Source organism: Bufo gargarizans, chromosome 5, assembly GCF_014858855.1.
Source record: "Bufo gargarizans isolate SCDJY-AF-19 chromosome 5, ASM1485885v1, whole genome shotgun sequence".
Lineage (NCBI taxonomy): Eukaryota > Metazoa > Chordata > Amphibia > Anura > Bufonidae > Bufo > Bufo gargarizans.
In genome coordinates, this window is record NC_058084.1 from 28,808,286 (window position 1) to 28,826,622 (window position 18,337).

Below are 18,337 nucleotides of genomic sequence, written 5' to 3' on the forward strand. Positions count from 1 at the left end.
AATATCTGTGCAACAATTTAAAATTGACTAAATGGTGCAGACTTGTTATGTTTCGAATGCACAAAGATGGAGGCGCACTGACTCTATTTAAAGTTCTAACTATGGTCAGTGATAGTATCCAATCCTGATCGAAAATGTTTTCACAGCTTATATGGCTTGCTTTGCTGAAAAACCGCTCTGTGTAGCTGGTGTATAGTCTAATAATGCCGCACCTGTGTGGCCGGTAAAGATGTTTGTATGAACAGTCTTTATAGTGAGGTTTCTTCACAGCACATGTCCCTGAAACTGCTGTTAAACCGTACTTAATGTACCCACATTACTCACTGTTCTGATGTGGTACAATACCCGATCCTCCGTGCTTAGCGTAGCGTCCCACGTGTTACAGCATCGGTGGTCTGGGTTCCGGTCCGTTCTTTTTAACTGACGAGCGGATTGTTGGGACAGGATAAGCAGTGATTGAGACGCCGGGGTCAAACGTATTCGGGACCCGATGTAGATTTCGGCGTTGTTCAGTGTCTTTAGTTCAAGGCACTTCACCACTTCACCGCTTGTGTTCCTTTCTGTCCAATGTGTGGATAAGCGCTTCCGGAAGTTCTGTAGTGGTGCGCAGGTAAATCCGCTGCGGCTTTTTTCCTTTTTAGTTGAGACTTGATACCAGACGCGTTTCGGAGTTGGCAGTGACTCCTTCCTCAGTGGTGACCAGAAATAGAGTCAGTGCGCCTCCATCTTTGTGCATTCGAAACATAACAAGTCTGCACCATTTAGTCAATTTTAAATTGTTGCACAGATATTTCAATTTCTATGCATTTTTAATATCTATGTATTCATTTATGTGAAAGTTGAGGATCCTCATTTTATATTTATATACATTTTTGTACATATAGTGTGTGTTAATAAAATCATTGTTACACATACATTTTGGCTGGCCTTCCATGTGATTTCTAGGAGCAGGTGTGCCCCTCACGTCATTTTTATTCGTATATATATATATATATACTCCCATCCTGTATACTGCTGAATATATATATATATATATATATATATATATACACTATATACTCCCGTCCTGTATACTGTTGGATATATACACTGAACAAAAATATAAACGCACCACTTTTGGTTTTGCTCCCATATATCCAGCAGTATACAGGACAGGAGTATATAGTGTATATATATATCCAGCAGTATACAGGATGGGAGTATATAGTGTATATACACAGAACAAAAATATAAACACAACACTTTCGGTTTTGCTCCCATTTTGCATGAGCTGAACTCAAAGATCTGAAACATTTTCTACAGACACAAAAGACCCATTACTCTCAAATATTGTTCACAAATCTGTCTAGATCTGTGTTAGTGAGCGCTTCTCCTTTGCCGAGATAATCCATCCCACCTCACAGGTGTGGCATATCAAGGTGCTGATTAGACAGCATTAATATTGCACAGGTGTGCCTTAGACTGCCCACAATAAAAGCCACTCTGAAATGTGCAGTTTGATCACACAGCACAATGCCACAGATGTCGCAACGTTTGAGGGAGCGTGCAGTTGGCATGCTGACTGCAGGAATGTCTGCCAGAGCTGTTGCCCGTGCAATGAATGTTCATTTCTCTACCATAAGCCATCTCCAAAGGCGTTTCAGAGAATTTGACAGTACATCCAACCGGCCTCACAACCGCAGACCACGTGTAACCACACCAGCCCAGGACCTCCACATACAGCATGTTCACCTCCATGATCGTCTGTGTAACGGACCGTTTCAGCAGACAAGGGGTTAAAATCCGTTTAGGCCATATGCCCCTTTCCGAGAGACAGGCACAGCTACTGCAGAACACCAACCTCCTGAACTGGATACAAAATAGCACTCCAAACTGGAACCTCGCGAATAGCTGTCAGCAGAAGAACAGGAAAAGCGTATCAGTCAGCTTACACTCCTGGCAATCAGTCTCCAACAGCATACAGGGAATCCCCCCAATAACGAGACAAGGCTCCGTCTTGAGGGTCTAGCAGTGGTCTGAAGTGCTGGCACACCCAGCCTGGTTTTTATTACAGTTTGTTGCAGATACAACACATCCCCACAATGCATCATGGTTTCCTCCCCTCTGTCCCGGAGACGACCGAAGACAATCCAATTATCTCTCAGGACAAAAGGGAGATCACCAATACACATGCGGAGACAACAAGACAGACATCACCATTTAAACACACAATGGGACAATAGAAACACACCCACACAAAATCCTCCCCTCTGCCAATGATGACCATTGAACACAATGACGAATATAATCATCAAAGGCAGAGAAATACAGTTTTATAAAACATATCACAAGAACCCCAAAACATGCAATAACCCCATAACCATATAATATATCCTCGGAACCGGGGGATCTGGGTGAACCACATGTCCAAAATTCACCCACATCCGTTCAGTAGTTTGAAAGATACAGTTTTATGCCAGTTACACTGAAAATATACAAGTTATACCGAAAATAGTCACTAATAAATGTGTCCCCTGTTTGGTAGTTTCAAACTACTGAATAATGTCTCTGTGCACCAAATACAGGCAAGATAGCACCGTGTGGAAAGTCAGAACAGTGTCTGTGAGTTAAAATGGCCGCCATCCATTGTTCTCACCATGTGCTTCATCCAAGCAAGTAAGGCAGAGGATACAATCCAGGGACAGAGGGCTCCGTCCCAAGTGCCTTAAGACCCAATAACTTAAGGGACCATAATCCCAGGGCAGGAGGCTGGCAAACAGCCCCCTCCAAAACACCGTGGCGAGGTTGGTTTCGCCACAGTCTGAGACCAGCCACCCGGACAGCTGCAGCAACAATCTGTTCGCATAACCAAAGGATTTCTGCACAAACTGTCAGACACCCTCTCAGGGAAGCTCATCTGCATGCCTGTCGTCCTCATCAGGGTCTGGAATTAACTGCAGTTCGTCGTCGTAACCGACTTGAGTGGGCAAATGCTCACATTCAATGGTGTCTGGCACGTTGGAGAGGCGTTCTGTTCAGGGATGAGTCCCGGTTTTCACTGTTCAGGGCAGATGGCAGACAGCGTGTGTTGCGTTGTGTGGGTGAGTGGTTTGCTGACGTCAACGTTGTGGATCGAGTGGCCAATGGTGGTGGTGGGGTTATGGTATGGGCAGGCGTATGTTATGGACAACAAACACGTGCATTTTATTGATGGCATTTTGAATGCACAGAGATACCGCGACGAGATCCTGAGGCCCATTGTTGTGCCATTCATCCACGACCATCACCTCATGTTGCCGCATGATAATGCACGGCCCCATATTGCAAGGATCTGTACACAATTCCTGGAAGCTGAAAACATCCCAGTTCTTGCCTGGCAGCATACTCAGCGGACATGTCACCCATTGAGCATGTTCGGGATGCTCTGGATCGGCGCATACGACAGCGTCTTCCAGTTCCTGCCAATATTCTGCAACTTCGCACAACTGTTGAAGAGGAGTGGACCAACATTCCACAGGCCACAATCAGCAACCTGATCAACTCTATGCGACGGAGATGTGTTGCACTGCGTGAGGCAAATGGTGGCCACACCAGATACTGACACCCCCTTCCCCCGTAAGGCAAACATTTTAACATTTCAGAGTGGCCTTTTATTGTGGGGTCTAAGGCACACCTGTGCAATATTCCTGCTGTCTAATCAGCACCTGGATATGCCACACCTGTGAGGTGGGATGGATTATCTCGGTAAAGGAGAAGCGCTCACTGTCACAGATCTAGACAGATTTGTGAACAATATTTGAGAGTAATGGGTCTTTTGTGTCTGTAGAAAAGGTTTCAGATCTTTGAGTTCAGCTCATGCAAAATGGGAGCAAAACCGAAAGTGTTGTGTTTATATTTTTGTTCAGTGTATATACACTATATACTCCTGTCCTGTATACTGCTGGATATATATATATATACACTAAATACTCCCGTCCTGTATACTGCTGGATATATATATACACTAAATACTCCCGTCCTGTATACTGCTGGATATATATATACACTAAATACTCCCGTCCTGTATACTGCTGGATATACACACACACTATATGCTCCCCTCCTGTATACTGATGGATTTATATACACACTATATACTCCCGTCCTGTATACTGCTGGATATATATATACACTAAATACTCCCGTCCTGTATACTGCTGGATATACACACACACTATATGCTCCCCTCCTGTATACTGATGGATTTATATGCACACTATATACTCCCGTCCTGTATACTGCTGGATATATATATATACACACACTATATACTCCTGTCCTGTATATTGCTGGATATATATATATATATATATATATATATATACACACTATATACTCCCTTTCTGTATACTGCTGGATATATAAACACTATATACTCCTGTCCTGTATACTGCTGGATATATATACACACTATATACTCCTGTCTTGTATACTGCTGGATATATATACACTATATACTCCCATCCTGTATACTGCTGGATATATATACACACTATATCCTCCTGTCCTGTATACTGGTGGATATATATATATATACACACTATATACTCCCATCCTGTATACTGCTGGATATATATAAACACTATATACTCCTGTCCTGTATACTGCTGGATATATATACACACTATATACTCCTGTCTTGTATACTGCTGGATATATATACACTATATACTCCCATCCTGTATACTGCAGGATATATATACACATTATATACGCCTGTCTTGTATACTGCTGGATATCCAGCAGTATACAGGACGGCAGTATATAGTGTATATAGATATATCCAGCAGTATATAGGACAGGAGCATATAATGTGTGTGTGTGTGTGTGCATATATATATATATATATACAGTACAGACCAAAAGTTTGGACACACCTTCTCATTCAAAGAGTTTTCTTTATTTTCATGACTATGAAAATTGTAGATTCACACTGAAGGCATCAAAACTATGAATTAACACATGTGGAATTATATACATAACAAAAAAGTGTGAAACAACTGAAAATATGTCATATCCTAGGTTCTTCAAAGTAGCCACCTTTTGCTTTGATTACTGCTTTGCACACTCTTGGCATTCTCTTGATGAGCTTCAAGAGGTAGTCACCTGAAATGGTCTTCACTTCACAGGTGTGCCCTGTCAGGTTTAATAAGTGGGATTTCTTGCCTTATAAATGGGGTTGGGACCATCAGTTGAGTTGAGGAGAAGTCAGGTGGATACACAGCTGATAGTCCTACTGAATAGACTGTTAGAATTTGTATTATGGCAAGAAAAAAGCAGCTAAGTAAAGAAAAACGAGTGGCCATCATTACTTTAAGAAATGAAGGTCAGTCAGTCCGAAAATTGGGAAAACTTTGAAAGTGTCCCCAAGTGCAGTCACAAAAACCATCAAGCGCTACAAAGAAACTGGCTCACATGCGGCCCGCCCCAGGAAAGGAAGACCAAGAGTCACCTCTGCTGCGGAGGATAAGTTCATCCGAGTCACCAGCCTCAGAAATCACAGGTTAACAGCAGCTCAGATTAGAGACCAGGTCAATGCCACCCAGAGTTCTAGCAGCAGACACATCTCTAGAACAACTGTTAAGAGGAGACTGTGTGAATCAGGCCTTCATGGTAGAATATCTGCTAGGAAACCACTGCTAAGGACAGGCAACAAGCAGAAGAGACTTGTTTGGGCTAAAGAACACAAGGAATGGACATTAGACCAGTGGAAATCTGTGCTTTGGTCTGATGAGTCCAAATTTGAGATCTTTGGTTCCAACCACCGTGTCTTTGTGCGACGCAGAAAAGGTGAACGGATGGACTCTACATGCCTGGTTCCCACCGTGAAGCATGGAGGAGGAGGTGTGATGGTGTGGGGGTGCTTTGCTGGTGACACTGTTGGGGATTTATTAAAAATTGAAGGCATACTGAACCAGCATGGCTACCACAGCATCTTGCAGCGGCATGCTGTTCCATCCGGTTTGCGTTTAGTTGGACCATCATTTATTTTTCAACAGGACAATGACCCCAAACACACCTCCAGGCTGTGTAAGGGCTATTTGACCATGAAGGAGAGTGATGGGGTTCTGCGCCAGATGACCTGGCCTTCACAGTCACCGGATCGAGATGGTTTGGGGTGAGCTGGACCGCAGAGTAAAGGCAAAAGGGCCAACAAGTGCTAAGCATCTCTGGGAACTCCTTCAAGACTGTTGGAAGACCATTTCAGGTGACTACCTCTTGAAGCTCATTAAGAGAATGCCAAGAGTGTGCAAAGCAGTAATCAAAGCAAAAGGTGGCTACTTTGAAGAACCTAGAATATGACATATTTTCAGTTGTTTCGCACTTTTTTGTTATGTATATAATTCCACATGTGTTAATTCATAGTTTTGATGCCTTCAGTGTGAATCTACAATTTTCATAGTCATGAAAATAAAGAAAACTCTTTCAATGAGAAGGTGTGTCCAAACTTTTGGTCTGTACTGTATATATATATATAGAGAGAGAGAACAGTAAATATATATCTCTATATACATATGGTATATATAGATAGATATCTGTATATATATGTTATAATATGGACATAGCTTTACTTTAGGGTATCTGGTTGTGGGGGGTGGCTTTGGGGTCCGATCACCTGCATCTGACAGGACTCTGTGGATCGTGCACTGGTAGGGATTGTGTATGCGTGATCCCTCACAGGAGCTGACCGGCAGCCAGATACAGAGAGAGAGAGGGGGGCGAGTACACATGCTCTGATGTTTTAGGTACAGAGCCGGGACACTCCCTCAGGCTGGGATTAGCTCATACACAAAACGTCAGCACAGACTATGGACCTCAGCCATAAATTTATGGTGGAAATCTGGTCTTTAGAAATGCTGCCTGCTCACAAGTGCATAAGGTGCCATGGCCACTGGGTTTCTGCTGTATTAAACAGCAGACACCGGGGACTAATGTCTGAAATTGGTGATAATGCCGATCGTAGACATTTAATCCCTCAGATGCCATGGTTAGTTGTGACCATGGCATCTGAGGCAGCTTTCCCCAGAAGGGCTCCTGGGGAATGAACGTCTCCCCGGCACGGTGATCGGGGGAGCCACTCAATGAGATAGCCTGGGTCTCTATGGAGAAACCCATGCTATTGCAGTTGTAGTTCCTATGGAACCATGCAGATGTCAGGGCTCCATGACAACATAGCGAATCTGCAATTCATTTCAATGTAATGGAAAAACAATCTATAATTGCTTGTTATAACCACCCCTGTGTAAAGAGTAGAAGGATCCAGCTTCTGATAAAACGATATCCTTTATTTGATCCTTTATTAAAATCCATACAAAACGAGACAGATGCAAAATCGACGAAGTTAACGATCCTTACTCATAATATAAAATTCTATCTGTGACTTTCCCATATAAACACACTTCCTCCAATCACATGCATAGAAACAACATCGCATGATAATCAGGTCTGGGCAAACCACAATACATGGAATAACAAATCCAAATGTGCAAAAAAAATAAAAAAACCCACCTCGGACAACTTACCAACATGTGAAAAATTTTAAAAAAAAAGTTTCTAAAAATATACAAAAATTCACACGCTTTCTCCATAATTAAAATACAAATAAGCTATTAAAGAAAGATGATAGGCATCTCCGCATCCCAAAACACCTAAGCTATTAAAACATAAATGTACGGATTTAGTAGAGTTAACACTTGTGATTTATGAGACGTGTTAACTAAACTAAGCAATCGTTAAGCAAACACCTTGAATTGCTTTTCAATGGCTTTTGTGTCAAGATAACGCGATGAGTTAAGAATTTTGAGTTGTGAGCTTGAGTGCTAACCCTGCTGCATCTGTATTTAGGGTGAATGCTGCAATGGGAAAAAAAATCTAAATGCCCCTTTGCCCCAAAAAATTTAATAAAAAGTGATCAACAAGTCATACACACATTGAATTAAAAAAAACTAAACGCCTTGCAAAAAATAAACACTCAGACATAAATATAAAAAAAAGTTATGGGGGTCAGAATGTGGCAATACAGGGGAAAAAATACTTCTTTTCAAAAGTTTTTTTTCCAATATTAAACCACAAGAAAACAGGGCAGTTTTTCCACATAGAGAACTGCATAAAACAAAGTCTATAAAACTAGGATGGAATTGCTTTGTTTTGTTTTTTAACAATTCCTTTCCATTTGGAATCTTTTTCCAGCTTCCAACCTCATCGTATGCAATATAAGATACTGCCATTAGAAAGTAACAAAAAACAAGCCCTCATACAATTATGTGAAAGGAAAAGTAAAAACTGTACGGAATGCCTGGAATAAAAAATAAAAATAAAAAAACAACAACAACATAAATTTGCCAGGGATAGAAGGGATTCCAGGCTGTCATGCAACAAAATAGGAAAAACAGCAGCATTGTACATACATGAGACCGATATCTTCATAAATCTCGCTACATGTCAGCTAATGAGATAATTGCTGTATATATGTCCTTCTTACCCATCTGCACGCACACGGCGGCAGCGACTACAAGTCCTAAGCACAGTTTCATCCTGATTATCTTATCAGCTCCTGGAGATCCCACGCCTGGGGCAGCTTATATACCTACAGTAAAATATACATTATCATTACACAATCCACAGCTACCAGGTCAGCCTATATCAGGAACAACAAGTTCTCAGCTACTGTGAACGGGTTCAGCTCAATGCTTGGAAAAATACAAGCCGAAAGCCAACGTCAATGGAGTCACCGGAGAGGACATCACCGTGATTGATGAGTCCATATAAAAAGGTTAGGGACAAAAGGTGCCTGCAATGTGGATCAACGGTCAGCAAAGGGGTTGTTAGTTCAGTTCACTAGACGTCATGTCCATGGACCACTGCAAACCTTTGGAAGACTTATCCATGGCTCATGGTTAGAGGAGTCCTCCAGAAAAATCTCATGGAACATAGACCAAACCTAAGAACCAGATCTTTTTCTGACTGGTGGGATGAGTGACCACCCATGGTCCACTCTGTTGCAGCTAGGGCCAGTGTTAGGAGTTGAGCATGAAGCATGTGAATTTTCACTGTTGTGGGGCCATTCATTTTCCTAGACCACCAGGGACCATATCATCAACCCTTTCACCATTTAGACACCACAAATATCCATGGGGTTCATGGCTGTGGAGAATGCTGGTTGGTTGTGGAGAAGCTGAGTTGATTTTAGTAGAGACCGATCCCTAATGATCAGGCTGCTGCTCTGTCTCAAGGAAGGAATATACTGTGAATGGCAGAGGTGCCTGTACCCATGATGAGAACCACCGTAGAGCTACCTTTAGATGATGTAGTCCAGGAGTCTGGACAACCTTATGCTTGGTTCCACCTTACTTAGCTGTCGGTCAAAGACTTGTTCGGCCAAAACCTATAGTATTCTTCCCAAACATCCCTACACACATGCATGCTCAGCCGAGCATGCATGTTTTCTTAACAAGGAGAGGGGAATAAGCTGCTGCCACACATGCCTCCCATAAGTACAATGGATCATGCCTGCTGAAATCCAGCTGCCTGATCCTTCTTTCCCCTGATATCAGCCATCAGGAAACAGTCCGGACACCTCTACACAGGGCTGGATTAACAATGGTGCTCAGTACTCCAGGCCCCGCAGTGCACCATTACTGTGGAGCCCCCAGTCACCAAGTCAATTGACCTGGTTTATAGGGCCCTGCACTCCATTGTGTCAACAAGACGCAGATACAATTGAGCAGCCGACAGTGCAGGTGGGACTCCACAGCACCTTCCCCCTTAACAGTGACATCTACAGCCCCACACCCTTAACAGTGACCTCCACAGTGCCCTGCACCCTTAACAGTGACCTCCACAGAGCCACCTTAACATACCTCCCAACCGTCCCAGATCCGGTGGGACCGTCCCAGATTTCAGTGGCTGTCCCACAGTCCTGGTATGGGGGAGGTATGTCCGGCTCTCTGGCAGCTGTCCCTGCTTCCATAGGAAGCAGAGACAGCTGCCTGTAATGATGAAGCAGAGAGCAGTCGGCTCTCTGCTCCATCATTCCTCCCCCTGTCTGTGCTCCGCACTGCAGGTCTGGGCAAGGGGCAGTATCATCCTGCTGCTGCTGGGGAATGAGGTGAGTATGTGGAGTTTTTTTTTTAACTGCCTGTGAAGGGGGCACATTACTGGGCATATTACTGTGAGGTTTCACTTTACTGGGCATATTACTGTGAGGGGGCACAGATGGGCATATTATTAAGAGTGGACACAGCTGGGCATATTACTGTCAGGGGGCACATAACAACTGTCAGGGGGAACATAATTAGGCATATTACTGTAAGGGGCACATATCTGGGCATCACTACTGTGAGGGAGCAGATATCTGGACATAACTATTGTTAGGGGGCACATATCTTAGCATATCTACTGTGAGGGGCACATATCATGGCATAACTACTGTTAGGGGGCACATATTTGGGCATAACGTCTGTGGGGGACACATATCTGGGAATAACTATTGTGAGGGGGAACAATCATGGGCATATTACTGTGAGGGGCACATATCTGGGCATTACTACTGTGAGGGGGGGCACATACTGTATCTGGGCATAGCTACTGTGAGGGGGCACATATCTGGTCATAACTACTGTGAGGGGGCACATATCTGGTTATAACTACTGTGAGGGGGCACATATCTGGTCATAACTACTGCGAGGGGGCACATATCTGGACATAACTATTGTAAGGGGCACGTATCTGGCATAACTACTGTGAGGGAGCACATATCTGAGCATAACTACTGTGAGGGAGCATATATCTGAGCATAGCTACTGTGAGGGGCACATATCTGGTCATAACTACTGTGAGGGTGCACATATCTGGTCATAACTACTGTGAGGGGCACATATCTGAGCATAACTACAGTGAGGGGGCACATACTGGTCATAACTACTGTGAGAGGCACATATTTGAGCATAACTACTGTGAGGGGGCACATATCTGGCCATTACTACTGTGAGGGGGCACATCTGGACATAACTATTGTAAGGGGCACGTATCTGGCATAACTACTGTGAGGGAGCACATATCTGAGCATAACTACTGTGAGGGGGCACATATCTGAGCATAGCTACTGTGAGGGGCACATATCTGGTCATAACTACTGTGAGGGGGCACATATCTGGTCATAACTACTGTGAGGGGCACATATCTGAGCATAACTACAGTGAGGGGGCACATACTGGTCATAACTACTGTGAGAGGCACATATTTGAGCATAACTACTGTGAGGGGCACATATCTGGACATAACTATTGTAAGGAGCACGTATCTGGCATAACTACTGTGAAGGAGCACATATCTGAGCATAACTAATGTGAGGGAGCACATATATGAGCATAACTACTGTGAGGGAGCACAGATCTGAGCATAACTACTGTCAGGGGCACATATCTGGTCATAACTACTGTGAGAGGCACATATCTGGCCATAACTACTGTGAGGGGGCATCTATCTGGCCATAACTACTGTGAGGGGGCACATATCTGGCCATAACTACTGTGAGGGGCACATATCTGGCATGTCTACTTTAAGGGGCACATATCTGTACATAACTACTGTGAGGGGGCACGTATCAGGGCAAAACTACTGTGAGATGGCACATATCCGGGCATAACTACTGTCCAGAGGCACAATGCTGGCCACAACTACTCTGTGGTGGCATAAAGGGGGAATAATTAGTATGGGGGGGGGGGCATTTAGGGGACTGGGTGGGATTAGGTGCTTAGTTATGTTTTGGATGGAGTTAGAGGCATTGCCTAGTGCGGAAAAAAAATTGCTGCTCCGCACATAGTGTCCCTCTTCTTTTTTTCTAAAGTTGGGAGGTATGACCTTAACAGTGACCTCCACTGCGGCCCACCCTCCTTAACAGTGACCTCCACAGGGCCACATGGCACAAAGTGTATGTCACTATATATAGAGGCACAAAGTGTATGTCACTATATATAGAGGGCACAAAGTGTGTGGCACCATATACAGAGGGCACAGAACATGTGCTTGCTTCTGGTGCAGTATTTATGTACTGTGCTTGGTTCTGGTGTAGTATTTATGCACTGTGCTTGGTTCTGGTGTAGTATTTATGCACTGTGCTTGGTTCTGGTGCAGTATTTATGTACTGTGCTTGGTTCTGGTGTAGTATTTATGCACTGTGCTTGGTTCTGGTGTAGTATTTATGCACTGTGCTTGGTTCTGGTGCAGTATTTATGTACTGTGCTTGGTTCTGGTGCAGTATTTATGTACTGTGCTTGGTTCTGATGTAGTATCTACAGGCTCGGACTGGCCCACAGGGGTACAGGGGAATCCCCCGGTGGGCCCCTGAGCAAGGTGGGCCCCTAGTCTCCCACCCCCTGCACAAGTGGAACATAACACAGCAGACTTACTGCACTACATATATATATTCTATGTACAGAACCTCAACCAGCCTATGTTCATATACAAAACTTGTAAGATTATTTATTATATTTGAATGTATCTGTACGGTGGGCCCCCAAAATAAATTTTACTGGAGGGCCCTAGGTACCCCAGTGCGACACCGAGTATCTATGCACTGTGCTTGGTTCTGGTGCAGTATTTATGTACTGTGCTTGGTTCTGGTGCACTATTTATGCACTGTGCATGGTTCTAGTTTAGTATTCATGTACTGTGCTTGGTTCTAGTTTAGTATTCATACACTGTGCTTGGTTCTGGTGCAGTATTTATGTACTGTGCTTGGTTCTGGTGCAGTATTTATGTACTGTGCTTGGTTCTGGTGCAGTATTTATGCACTGTGCTTGGTTGTAGTTTAGTATTTATGCACTGTGCTTGGTTCTAGTTTAGTATTCATGTACTGTGCTTGGTTCTAGTTTAGTATTCATGTACTGTGCTTGGTTCTAGTTTAGTATTTATGTACTGTGCTTGGTTCTGGTGCATTATTCATGTACTGTGCTTGGTTCTGGTGCATTATTCATGTACTGTGCTTGGTTCTGGTGCATTATTTATGTACTGTGCTTGGTTCTAGTGCAGTATTTATGCACTGTGCTTGGTTCTGGTGCATTATTCATGTACTGTGCTTGGTTCTGGTGCAGTATTTATGTACTGTGCTTGGTTCTGGTGCAGTATTTATGCACTGTGCTTGGTTCTAGTTTAGTATTTATGTACTGTACTTGGTTCTAGTTTAGTATTCATGTACTGTGCTTGGTTCTGGTGCAGTATTTATGCACTGTGCTTGGTTCTAGTTTATTATTCACATACTGTGCTTGGTTCTAGTTTAGTATTCATGTACTGTGCTTGGTTCTAGTTTAGTATTTATGTACTGTGCTTGGTTCTGGTGCGGTATTTATGTACTGTGCTTGGTTCTAGTTTATTATTCACGTACTGTGCTTGGTTCTAGTTTAGTATTTATGCACTGTGCTTGGTTCTGGTCCAGTATTTATGTACTATGCTTGGTTCTAGTTTATTATTCATGTACTGTGCTTGGTTCTGGTGCAGTATTTTTGTACTGTGCTTGGTTCTGGTCCAGTATTTATGTACTGTGCTTGGTTCTAGTTTAGTATGTATGTACTGTGCTTGGTTCTAGTTTAGCATGTATGTACTGTGCTTGGTTCTAGTTTAGTATTCATGTACTGTGCTTGGTTCTGGTCCAGTATTTATGTACTGTGCTTGGTTCTAGTTTAGTATTTATGTACTGTGCTTGGTTCTGGTGCAGTATGTATGCACTGTGATTGGTTCTAGTTTAGTATTTCTGATGTTGATATGGGATTATGTTCTGGTGCTACATTTGACTTATGGGCTTGGTTCTGGTGCTGTATTTATGCACTATGCTTGATTCCAGTGTTGCAATTATCTATTTATGGTCCTTATGGTGCTATATTTGTGTGTTAAACTTGCCTGATACTATACTTTGATCCACCTATTCACAGCTGCATTGGAGGCTTTGTCATAGATTCTGTTAAAAAGAACCAACTGAGAAGTGCTGCTTGCAGGACATTTTTGGTCTGGTAAAAAAGCTGTATCCTAAACAGAAACTGAACAGACCTTATTTTAGCCGTATGAGTCTATTCAGCTCAGTTTCTTTAGTTATTATAGTTGTTCTGCTCCCAGAATGTGATAATTCTCTTGTGAACCCAGCCTAACAGTAAAACCTGTATTTGTGGGGAGGGGGGCCTATAAAATATGCTGCAAACTCTCAGTGCATAATGAGTGACCTGTCTACACATATGATGCCCATATAGGTCTATAATTAAGGTTGCTAGGCGCCGGTGGTGGATTTGCCTACGTTATATAGACGATGACGCCTCTACATAATTTAGACGCATCAACTCAGGGAAATTAAGACCAGTGTCTAAAATGCCAGTCTTAATAAACGACCCCTAATATACATAAAATACACTATGCGGGGGTAACATATGAATAGATATATGCCACGTTTGGCATACAGTTGCAAGAAAAAGTATGTGAATCCTTTGGAATGATATGGATTTCTGCACAAATTGGTCATAAAATGTTATCTGATCTTCATCTAAGTCACAACAATAGACAATCACAGTCTGCTTAACTAATAACACACAAAGAGTTACATGTTACCATGTTTTTATTGAACACACCATGTAAACATTCACAGTGCAGGTGGAAAAAGTATGTGAACCATTGGATTTAATAACTGGTTGAACCTCCTTTGGCAGCAATAACTTCAACCAAACGTTTCCTGTAGTTGCAGATCAGACGTGCACAACGGTCAGGAGTAATTCTTGACCATTCCTCTTTACAGAACTGTTTCAGTTCAGCAATATTCTTGGGATGTCTGGTGTGAATCGATTTCTTGAGGTCCTGCCACAGCATCTCAATCGGGTTGAGGTCAGGACTCTGACTGGGCCACTCCAGAAGGTGCATTTTCTTCTGTTTAAGCCATTCAGTTGTTGATTTACTTCTATGCTTTGGGTCGTTGTCCTGTTGCAACACCCATCTTCTGTTGGGCTTCAGCTGGTGGACAGATGGCCTTAAGTTCTCCTGCAAAATGTCTTGATAAACTTGGGAATTCATGTTTCCTTCGATGATAGCAATCCGTCCAGGCCCTGACGCAGCAAAGCAGCCCCAAACCATGATGCCCCCACCACCATACTTCACAGTTGGGATGAGGTTTTGATGTTGGTGTGCTGTGCCTCTGTTTCTTCCAAACAACTCAACTTTGGTTTCATCTGTCCACAGAATATTTTGCCAGTACTGCTGTGGAACATCCAGATGCTCTTGTGCAAGCTGTAAACGTGCAGCAATGTTTTTTTGGACAGCAGTGGCTTCCTCTGTGGTATCCTCCCATGAAATCCATTCTTGTTTAGTGTTTTACGTATCATAGATTCACTAACAGGGATGTTAGCATATGCCAGAGACTTCTGTAAGTCTTTAGCTGACACTCTAGGATTCTTCTTCCCCTCATTGAGCAGTCTGCGCTGTGCTCTCGCAGTCATCTTTACAGGACGGCCACTCCTAGGGAGAGTAGCAGCAGTGCTGAACTTTCTCCATTTATAGACAATTTGTCTTACCGTGGACTGATGAACAGCAAGGCTTTTGGAGATACTTTTATAACCCTTTCCAGCTTTATGCAAGTCAACAATTCTTAATCGTAGGTCTTCTGAGAGCTCTTTTGTGCGAGGCATCATTCACATCAGGCAATACTTCTTGTGAAAAGCAAATCCAGAACTGGTGTGTGTTTTTTATAGGGCAGGGCAGCTGTAACCAACACCTCCAATCTCATCTCATTGATTGGACTCCAGTTGGCTGACACCTAGCTCTTGGGGGTTCACATACTTTTTCCACCTGCACTGTGAATGTTTACATGGTGTGTTCAATAAAAACATGGTAACATTTAATTTTTTGTGTGTTATTAGTTTAAGCAGACTGTGATTGTCTATTGTTGTGACTTCAGATCACATTTTATGACCAAATTGTGCAGAAATCCATATCATTCCAAAGGGTTCACATACTTTTTCTTGTAACTGTATATCTGTTGTGGATTTGGTCGCAAACCTACTTAACCATCTATAAGATGGAAAAAATGCGTCACAGCAATAATAATGCCGGAAAAAAAACACACAATACATAAAGTAGCTTTATTCGACAATAAATAGTTACAAACAAATAGTACATTAGTTCATAAAATATAGCTGCGACAAGCCGCTCACCTGCTGTACCGAAGAGAAACAGATCCCCGCAGCTGTAAAATGCTCAATCTAATGGTAAATGAAAAGGCAAAAATAGCTGTAATATCCCAAGGTAACTCAAACATCTACCTAAATATCATATATATAATACTCCACCATAGAGCTCACTCATAGGCCCCAACTGTGGATATATAAGTAGATCAGGCAAACAAAGGATATAATGTTATGTTAAAAAATACCTTGGTAATCGGCCAGTGAAGGGATTGGACCTCTGGACAGCAGGGAGCACACCCCAACACACGTTTCGCTACCGCTTTCTCAAGGGGCCTGTCTGACTACATCACCCCACCATCATATATACCTCAAGCATTAATTAAAACGAGGGAAAACACCTGTGCAGGGACCAATGTATACAGGCTAGTATGTTTTCCTTCTCCTGAGTGCAGTCTCGCGGGAACACGCCATATGTGGCGTCACGGATGTTATTCTAGTGGAGCCCAGATCGCGCAAGAGTACGCACGTAAGAGGGCACATGATCCTGGTCATGTGACCGCACTCTCGACCCGATCATAGCGCAAACATAACAGGCCCAATACATAAGAACCCTAGTCTCAGTCCGCGAAATACACAAATACAATTAAGTATCTATACTAAGGTAAAATGATCGCTGATCAAAATACAGAGGGGAGAGGCACAGCCAACATAACCATGTTATTAGCTCCAAATGTACGGTGCTCCAATCAATTCATCCATATGAAAACTATTTGTATCTACAACATGATAGTAAATATTAGATAATAGGTTTGGTCATTTAATAAATACATTGGTACGTGAATAAAAACAGAACGTGCAAACTAAGGCACATACTATACTGAAGTGCATAATTATCAATATCCATGATTATAATAAAAAAAAATTATAATAAAAAAACTACCAATAGTGTCATACTAAAATACATGAATATTAATACATAATCAAATATTTATCCATTATCATGATTACATTAATATTAATAAGAATACAATTGATAAAGTGCAAAAGGTGCAATATGTGAAAATAAATAAGTAAAAAATAATGGAAAATGTGCAAAAGTGCTAAAGTGACATGCAGTGAGTATGAAAAAGTAGTAAAAATGCATATAACGAAGAATATTATACACCAATTATTATTATTACATGACCCTCAACACCGTCATTGTTACTGTTGTTTATATAATATAATATCAGCGGTGAATATAGTTACAAACTATATAAGAAAATATATTGAAAAAAAGGGAAGTCCCATCATCAGTTGTACTTTAAAAACCCAATATCCCCCATCTCAATCAATATTCAGTGAAGAGCATCTTCGTCCCTGACTCGGTGGTTCACTGAATATTGATTGAGATGGGGTATATTGGGTTTTTAAAGTACAACTGATGATGGGACTTCCCTTTTTTTCAATATATTTTCTTATATAGTTTGTAACTATATTCACCGCTGATATTATATTATATAAACAACAGTAACAATGAAGGTGTTGAGGGTCATGTAATAATAATAATTGGTGTATAATATTCTTCGTTATATGCATCTGCCCAATATACTGAGTACTATGGATAGCCCCTGGCCCTATCTTATATGCAGGATGGCCTTATGCCTATCCCATGCATGCTTAAACTCCTCCACTGTATTTGCAGCTGCCACTTCTGCAGGAAGGCTATTCCATGCATCCACTACTCTCTCAGTAAAGTAATACTTCCTGATATTACTATTAAACCTTTGCCCCTCTAATTTAAATCTATGTCCTCTTGTAGTAGTTTTTCTTCTTTTAAATATTCTCTCCTCTTTAAGGGTACTTTCACACTTGCGTCCTAGGGGCTCAATTCCGGAAAAGAACTGATCCGTTTTATCCCCCATGCATTCTGAATGGATAGTATGGCCTTCAGGATGCATCAGGATTGCTCCGCTTCAGTCTTTTCGACGTTTCCGTCGAAATACAAAACTGCAGCATGCTCAATTTTCATCTCCGGCTCAAAAGCCGTAGCATTCGCCGAAACGCCAGATCCGTCCTAAATTTCCATTGGATTGTTTTAAGGACGGATCCGGCTCAAAGTGTTCTGGCGAACGACTGATCCGCATATCCTTTCTGCCTGCGCCGGATAGAGGAGGAGCAAG

General features: G+C 42.4%; 1 protein-coding gene across 1 annotated transcript in view; it reads right to left on the reverse strand.

Moving 5' to 3' along the window:
- The window catches only part of LOC122939289 (ly6/PLAUR domain-containing protein 2-like), a 37,955-nt gene extending 29,392 nt beyond the window's left edge, over positions 1-8,563 (reverse strand). The window contains exon 1 of the mRNA XM_044295362.1: positions 8,501-8,563. Coding sequence (XP_044151297.1) covers positions 8,501-8,552 — 52 coding nt within the window. The 5' untranslated portion in view covers positions 8,553-8,563. The remainder of the gene's footprint in view (positions 1-8,500) is intronic.
- Positions 8,564-18,337: the final 9,774 nt, after the last annotated feature.